This window comes from Arachis duranensis, chromosome 4, assembly GCF_000817695.3.
Source record: "Arachis duranensis cultivar V14167 chromosome 4, aradu.V14167.gnm2.J7QH, whole genome shotgun sequence".
Lineage (NCBI taxonomy): Eukaryota > Viridiplantae > Streptophyta > Magnoliopsida > Fabales > Fabaceae > Arachis > Arachis duranensis.
This window is the reverse complement of record NC_029775.3, coordinates 100,995,932-101,004,776: the sequence shown is the minus strand read 5'-3', so window position 1 is coordinate 101,004,776 and position 8,845 is coordinate 100,995,932. Positions and strand designations below refer to the sequence as shown.

The following is an 8,845-nucleotide window of genomic DNA, read 5'->3' as shown; positions in this document are numbered from 1 at the left end:
TATCAAAATAAAATTTCATTTTTTTATGATAGTCATTAAAATATAATGTGTGATTAATTATAATGATAAATTATACATAAATAACTTTATCTAAATCTTTTTTAAGGGCTTTCAAGCTAAGGATTCAAATGTTTATAAAAGTTTGTTTGCTTTTAAAAGTGCTTTTTTTTTAAAAAAGAAATTTATCATTTTCATTTGTACTACTTACGATAGTTTACATCAATAAAATATATAAAGAGATATTATGTCTTTTAGATCTAGCGTTCTAATACCATGTCATGAAACCACTCATCCCAAAAGCTTCAGCTGATAAGAAAATGTAATACTAATAATTATATCTCTAATACTCCATAAATCTCCATTATACACATTGTACAAATATTCCATTGGCTCCTCATACTTTCCCTTTTTAATTTATGTAATTCGTTGCATCCAAAACAAATTTTCCTTTTTTGCATAAATCATTTTAGTAAGAAACTGAGCCAAAAGTTATTCTTCACCGTTAATTTTTGACTCTGTTTCTTATTAAAGTTATATGAAAATTGAAAAAAAAAAATCAATTTTAGGTATAACGGATTACATAAAATAAAAGAAAAATATGCTTGTATACAAATTTTAAGGAGAACAAACTCGTAATATCTCTATTAATTTTATTGATGAAAATTATCTTACATACTATTTAAAAAGTCTAAAATATCTTGCATTAAAATCTTTTTTTTATACATAATTTTTATTTTAAGAAATACCATAATTATTTATTGAATCATAAATTTACTATTATTAAGATGTCATAATAAATTTTAATATAAGACCTATTTTTTTTTGCAAGAAGTATTAAAAATTCAATAAATTTAATAAAATAATAAAAATAAAATAAATGAATCATGAAATTAAATAATTCTAAAATATTAGTATAAAGTGCTGAAAAGAACAGTGAATAATAATATCCCCCTGAAACCATATTTTCTTGTCCACAAGTATATATAAACTGACACGAAGCAGCAGCTATGAATAAATTTAATACCCTTTTGGCTGAGAATTCACACCATCAAAGGTGTATTGTCTCCTTCAATCTCATAAACTCATGACAAAATTATTCTTGTATTGTTAACATTTGAATTCTTCCTTCCACAAAAAGCTTAACATAGTTGTTCTATCACTCTCTGTCTCCTTCTACATGTGTTCTTCCACTACTTCTTTGATTTAGCTATGAACACTAGCCTTCGATCACGTGCAGGATGTTGAAATGGCATGGATGATTCATCCATACCAGTGTTGACTATTCATGATGAGAAGTAATAAGGTGTAGGATTTTCTATAGCTAGCACTCATCATTTTCATTTTCTTATTATTAAGATCATTATTATTGCTGAGATTATTATATCTATAAATATGTAGCGTTTTTGGTTGTAATCTGATAGAATAATAAGAAGTAATTAAGGCAGAGCCATGAATAAGGGGAGATTTGGAGAGTGCAATGGTAATTGTGGTGATGGAGTTATGAAGCAGGCTCAGTTTGGATATGTTGAAACTGATCCTTCTGGAAGATATGGTCGTGTAAGTTCATTCATCATCTTTTTTATTTTTATATTTTATTAATTGCCATACTATGATGCCGCACATAAGCTATGATTATTGAGTTGTTGGTGTAAACTGAATCAACTGATAATAGAGTTAGTTTCCAGTTCTAAGTGTATTGTTATTCAATTTGATGAATTAGTGTAAGCTAAGTGAATTTTATTTCTAAAAGTTGAAGTCAATAGGAAGAAGCAAAATGAATGGATATATCTTTATTATTTTTTCTCAAACAAAATTTTTTTTGGATTTGTTTAATTTTTGTATGGACTAAAATCTCTTTTGGATTTGTTTAATTTTTGTAAGACTTTTTTTCTTCTTTTATTTACTTTATACTATTTTTTTTTATTATTCATCGCTAAAAATCGAATTTTAGACCTTTTGAATATAAAATTCTGATATCATATTATAAAATTATTCACTCAAAAATTTAAGTTAAAAAGAAAAAATAGCGTGATAGTTATATCTCTAACATTAACTAATGTTTATAGTTTATTGACTAGTTAGACAAAATATATATTATATACTACTTGTTAATTTATCATATATATTCACATTAATAACAACACCAGAAGGGAAGAAAGATGAATTTCATGTTTTAATAAGAGATTTTAATGCTATATTTTAATTATAAAGTATAAATTAAACCAAGAAATGTATAAAATAAAAAAAATCAATTTAATTATATATGTCATTTTTGGATATTTAAATATATAATTTCTTTTTTGTTGATTATTAATACTTTTTTATTGTTCTCATCCTAGCACTACCAATTTATGTGGTATATATATATATATACCAAAATAAATTTTTTAATAGAATTAGACATTATTTGTGCTATGTATTCGTGTCTTCAATTTTAAAACTTAAGACTATTAGCACTTACATAGACTATATATTCATGTGTTCTTGTAACTGTATTTTTGAGTTACCTTTGGTATGAATGATTATGAGTAAAAGTTATTTATGATTGTTGGTGTATGTAGTTGAAGGATGTGCTAGGCAAAGGAGCAATGAAAACAGTGTACAGAGCATTTGATGAGTACCTTGGAATAGAAGTGGCATGGAACCAAGTGCACCTTGGTGATGCATTTCATTCAGCAGAACAACTTCAACGTCTTTACTCAGAGGTTCATCTCCTCAAGCACCTCACCCACAAATCAATGATGATCTTCTATGGTTCTTGGATTGATCTCAATCGCAAAACCTTCAACTTCATCACCGAATTGTTCACTTCCGGTACCCTTAGAGAGTATAGGCAGAAGTATAGAAGAGTAGAAATGAGAGTGCTCAAGAATTGGGCACGCCAGATTCTGAGTGGATTGGAGTATTTGCACAGCAACAACCCACCTGTCATCCATAGAGACCTCAAATGTGACAATATCTTTGTCAATGGCCATTTGGGCCAAGTCAAAATTGGTGACTTAGGCCTTGCAGCTATACTTCTTAGCTCCAAACATGCTCACAGTGTTATAGGTAACTAAAATTTGTTAAGGTGTTTGACAATAAATTTCTTGAGAATTTTTTGTTTAGTTATTGTTGTGTTTATGATGTTTCAGGCACACCAGAGTTCATGGCACCAGAGTTGTATGAAGAAGAGTACAATGAGCTTGTAGACATATACTCATTTGGGATGTGCATGATTGAGATGCTTACTTTTGAGTTCCCATATAGTGAATGCTTCAACCCTGCTCAAATATACAAGAAAGTTATTTCGGTAAGCTCAATTACATTATTATTACACATCCAAACTATAAACTTTAGTATCAAATATATAATACTTTGATTTACCAGGGTAAGCTACCAAATGCATATTACAAGATCAAAGATTTTGAAGCCCAAAGATTTGTGGGGAAATGTTTGGCACATGTGTCAAAGAGGCCATCGGCAAAGGAGCTATTGTTGGACCCATTTTTGGCCATTGATGATCCAATTGCTTCACCGTTAATGCCAATCATAAAACTACCCACAAATCAAGCTTTGAAGCTTAATGCAACTGTAGAAGTTGCAAAGAGCACAGACATGACCATCACTGGGTCAATGAATGAGGTGGACATCAATACTGTTTTTCTTAAAGTGAAGATTTCTGACGCTAATGGTATGTACAATTTCATCCCAAAAAGTATATATTACATTCAACTTTGAGATTTGGGGCTAAAAACTTTTAATACGGATAAAAGTGTGCAATCCAATTATTTTATAAAAAAAATTTTAATATTGAATTGGAGAGTCCGTTTTTGTTTGTTGTAATTTTTTTATTTATTTTGAAGTTCATAAATTGACATAAGATCTAATTTTTGTTCTCTCAACAATTTGAAAATCCGATTTTACACTTTAAATTAATCAGTACCACATTCGAAATTAACATCCTTAACATTCTATAGTCATGAAAAATATCATCCTCACCTTAATATAAAATATAATTTGCCGAGAATGGCTCATCTAAATATACATGCATGTACTTTAAATTGAAGTGTTTATATTAGTTGATGATACAACAATAATAAGCTTAGCAATTATTATATGTACAAAATGTTTGATAAACTTAGAGAAATTTTAATAAAGTATTTTTAGACTATCACTGTTGATATTTATAAGAAGGGAATTAATTTAAAATTAAAATTTTATTAAAATTAACAGAGAAAACAAAATTGGTTTCATTTTAAAATATTGATATCATTTTAATAAAGAATCAACAAAATTTTATTTTTTGTATAATTATCTTGATGGAATAATTAAAAATAATATAAAATTTAAATTGAATTGAAATCAAATATTAAAGTAGTGAATTTCACCTTTAATTTTGGTCACTAGTTTTTTATTAATTTTTCGTAACATATTATTATTTCACATTTCTATCCCATTTTGAGAAGTATGTTATTTTTGCTAAACCTTTGGCCATTCAAATTGTTAGAATATATGAAATTGTTTAATAAAAATATTGTGGTACGAATGCAGGGCATACAAGAAACGTGTTCTTTCCCTTTGACACAATAAAGGACACAGCTATGGAGGTAGCCATGGAAATGGTAAAGGAACTTGAAATCAGCCACTTGGAACCATTGGAGATTGCTGCAATGATAGATCATGAGGTATCAGCTTTAGTTCCAACTTGGAGGGACCCTTCTTGTTTTCATCAACAACACCAAAGACAGGATAGCTTTAACTATGAAGAAGAAGATGAAGACATAAATAATCATCATCCTTTCTTCTTACCATCATCATCGTCGTCGTCATCATCAACAACTCCATCTTCTGGCTCACTCAACATGTCTTGTTCCTCATACAAGACCCGTTTTAATAATAATGGGAATACTTGTCCCTCTCAATGGCCTCAAGGTATGTATTACATTAATTTTCTCATTTTTCATTAGTCCATTTCATACATATATGATTAAACTTATTTGAGTTTCATTTGGATAAACTTTTCAACTAATAGCTGTTTTTTTTATAGACGAATGTTAGAGAATGTTAGAGAATCATCAAAATTTATTATTTTTGATCATCTGTTAGTCATTAATATTTAAAAAAATAGAATAAAATATATTGTTCAATTATTAGAATAAAAAAATTAAATTAATACGATGACTCTCTAATATTTTTTTTGTGCGACACAAAAGAATTTGTTTGTTTTAAGTAACACTCTTATATCCAAATCATTAGTTTATTCATAGACTATTTTAATAAGAAACTATTATCTCTAACAAATTTTAATTATTAAATCAATCTTTAACATTTTTATTTCGTTAGGTAAAACAATTTTTACGTTCAAATTCCTCTACTAGAAACTATCAAGTTTAGTCAAATCATTTCTCATTGTTATTTAGAGAATATATAAAAACTCCATAAAAGATTTATAAATTATTGTGTCGTTCTGTGTGTGTAACTAAGTTCCATTAGCCTTTTGATGCAATATCTAATTTATCTAATAAAATAAAAAATTTAAATTAATTTAACAATTATAATTTATTAAAATTAAGTATTAAATTTGATATGTGTACTTAAAATTGTGGTGTGACATATTTGATTAAAAAAAAAACAATTGTGGGGTCTACCTTTATATAATATGCTACATATTTTTGTCCAATAATTGCCGTATGTGAATGGAGCAATTAATTGACTGTAATATCATTTCTATGCATAATGAGGAATACATCCTACATCGAGGGAGATATGTACAACTATCGGGAATCACAAATAATTTTCAAATATAAAATATTGTAATTATAATTTAATGCATTCTCACATTATATAATCACTGCATGTCTGCATATACTTTAATTGAAACTGTAGATGTCTCATTTGATATCCTTATTTTTGTTCAGATAACAAACATCATCTCACTACATTAAATTATGTAACACATAATATGCATTCACTAGCACCTAGTCATCCAAACATTTCATGAAACTGTTTACATCAAAATTTATTTATTTATTAATTACATGTTACAACAATTGGTTAAAGTGTGTCACTTCAAATTGCATGTATATTGGATTGGATACAGGGCATACTTAAAAGTACTACTACTACTCTTTGCAGAGGATCCATTATCAATGAATGATGATGCAAGCTCTCTAAGCTCAATGAACTCCATCAAATGTTCCAATGTTCAGTACTGTGACAACTCATCATCAAGAAATGAAGAAAATGAGAACAATAATAATGTACCAACAACAACAAAAGTGTTGAAGGGCCATTTTGATGAAGGGCTATTTGAAGAAGCTAATTACACCAATAAACAACTTTGGAACCCAAGAATAAGGAACACTTGCAATAATAAAAATCATTGCATGTGTAATAATAATGGTCATGGACATGGATGGCCTAGACTAACGAGGATTCAATCTTGCGTGGAAGACAGGAGAACCCAACATCTTCAACGTTTGATTATGTTGGAGGAGATGTGCAATTTCAAGAATAACACTGTTGGAACCATGGAGAACATTGGGTTTTTGAACCTGGAAAGAGGTCGCAGATGCTTTGGTACTCGTTGATGATGAATATATACATGACCAGCGATTTTAATCTTTCTATAAAGCAAGAAGAGTGAAAATGAGAATGCTAGCTGAAAAAGCATTGGTTCTCTCTCTCTCTTTTTTTTTTTTTTATGTAATTTCTTCTGTGATAATGGCAACTAAATTGTAAAATTATGGTTGCAATCCTTTCTTGTGTCTAATTTCAGAATGCTTGTATGTGTGCCAACCATAGTAAATAAATGGTGATTGTTTTTTTGAAAGAAAATAAACGGTGATCATTTATGTGCAATGAACAATGTAAATTTTGTTAGGGATAAGAGTGATGAGAGCGAGCGAAGGTGAGCCACATAATTTCTGTGGAGAGTGATGAGATTAATATGCCAATAAAATAAGTTAAGGAAGAGAGAGTAAAACTAATATTTTAATGTGGAAAAATTCCCTTAATGAACAAGACAAAAAATTATGGGCTAACACTCTAAAAAATATCTATTATATTAAAGATAATTACAATATAGTATAGGAAAAGTTTTACCTGTACCAATGTACTTTACAGGTACACTAGTATACTTTAAATTTGAACCCTAAAGATATTGATATAAATATGTTGACGGTTGAGATGGTAGATGTAACTTTTTTGGTGTACTTGCTTAAAATAGAGAGCATCATAAGGTATTAAGGTGAACGGATTTTTTTTTTGTTAACTGACGGGCGATTGCATGATTGCATGAAGAGTATTCTCCGCCGCCCCCACCTTTGGCGTAGGTTCCTTTGTTGGCGGCTTGGCAGCTGATTTTTGGGTAGCTTAATTTTTTGTAGTTGGGCTCCCTGAGAATGGAGCCTTTAAGGCTTCTATGTTGTGATTAGGTGTTGCAGGGCCAATGATTTTTAGGGGTAGGGGTGTTCATGGTTTGGTTAATCCAAAAACAAAATTAGATTTTTGGTTAACCAAAAATATATTGTTGGTTAATTAACTAAATTTATTTTACATGACGAAACCAGTTATTAACCGGTTAATAAAATTTAAAATTAATTTTTAATCGGTTATTAAAGTAAAACCGGTATTTATTCTAAAAAACCGGTATTTATTCTAAAAAATTGGTTTTTATACTAAAAAATTGGTTTTTACATGTAAAAATAGATTTTTATACAAAAATTAATATTTTTACATACAAAAATTCAAATTTTTAAACTTTTTTTAATTGAATTTTTTTAATCTATTTTTTTCTTTCTAAATGATACGAGTAACATTTGTAAATAATGAAATCACTTCCATTGCTTTCGTTCCTTTTTCTTTCTTATCTCTTTTCCGCATTTTTTATAAATAATTTTTTCTAATATAAATAATTTTCTTTCTAAATGATACGAGTAACTTTTTCTTATCTCCTTCTTTCCATCTTTCTCCTTTTCTCTCCCCCTCCTCTTCTCTCTTCCTTCTTTCTCTCTCTTTCTCCCATTCCCCTTTTTCTCTCCTTCCCCTTTCTTTCTCTTCCTCTCTCTCCCCTCTCTCCCATTTCTCTCTCCCCCCTTCTCTCTCTCTCCTCTTCTCTATTTTTTCTCTCTTATTTTTCTCTCTCCTCCTCTCTTTCTTTTCTCTCTCTCTCTCTCTCTCATTTTTTTCTCTCTTCCTCTCTGTCTTTTCTCTCTCTCCCCCTCCTCTCTATCTCTCTCTCTCTCTTCCTGGTGGACGAAATTGTGATCATCAATAATGGCTCCAAAGACCTGGTGCTCTCAAACGTGAATCACACTTTATCACAACTCCGCACAACTAACCAGCAAGTGTACTGGGTCGTCCAAGTAATACCTTACGTGAGTAAGGGTCGATCCCACAGAGATTGTTGGTATGAAGCAAGTTATGATCATCTTGTAAATCTCAGTTAGGTGGATAATAATTGATTATGGGAAATATAAAGAGATACTTGCTTAAATAATAAAGGATAGAAATACTTATGTAAATTAATGGTGAGAATTTCAGATAAGCGTATGGAGATGCTTGTCCCTGTTGAATCTCTGCTTTCCTACTGCTTTTATCCAATTTTATCACTCCCTTCTATGGCAAGCTGTATGTAGGGCATCACCGTTGTCAATGGCTACATCCCATCCTCTCAGTGAAAATGGTCCAAATGCTCTATCACAGCACGGCTAATCATCTGTCGGTTCTCAATCAAGTTGGAGTAGAATCCAGTGATTCTTTTGCGTCTGTCACTAACGTCCAGCCTTCAGGAGTTTGAAGCTCGTCACAGTCATTCAATCCCAGAATCCTACTCGGAATACCACAGACAAGGTTAGACTTT

The 8,845-nt window shown here is 29.9% G+C and overlaps 1 protein-coding gene across 1 annotated transcript; it reads left to right on the top strand.

Moving 5' to 3' along the window:
* The first annotated feature begins 1,030 nt into the window (after positions 1 to 1,030).
* On the top strand, positions 1,031 to 6,797 carry LOC107485292 (probable serine/threonine-protein kinase WNK5). Its single transcript, XM_016105809.3, has 6 exons — positions 1,031 to 1,557; positions 2,562 to 3,051; positions 3,135 to 3,292; positions 3,370 to 3,673; positions 4,534 to 4,914; positions 6,118 to 6,797. Exons 1-6 carry the CDS (start codon positions 1,450 to 1,452, stop codon positions 6,570 to 6,572), a joined length of 1,896 nt encoding a protein of 631 aa, XP_015961295.1. The 5' UTR covers positions 1,031 to 1,449; the 3' UTR covers positions 6,573 to 6,797.
* Positions 6,798 to 8,845: the final 2,048 nt, after the last annotated feature.

Excerpts from the sequence above, each read along its gene's own strand:
- LOC107485292 (XM_016105809.3), top strand. The coding sequence starts at position 1,450 with ATGAATAAGGGGAGATTTGGAGAGTGCAATGGTAATTGTGGTGATGGA. Across the intron at positions 3,293-3,369 it reads TATACAAGAAAGTTATTTCG|GGTAAGCTACCAAATGCATA; the intron begins GTAAGCTCAATT and ends TTGATTTACCAG. Across the intron at positions 4,915-6,117 it reads TCCCTCTCAATGGCCTCAAG|AGGATCCATTATCAATGAAT; the intron begins GTATGTATTACA and ends TACTCTTTGCAG.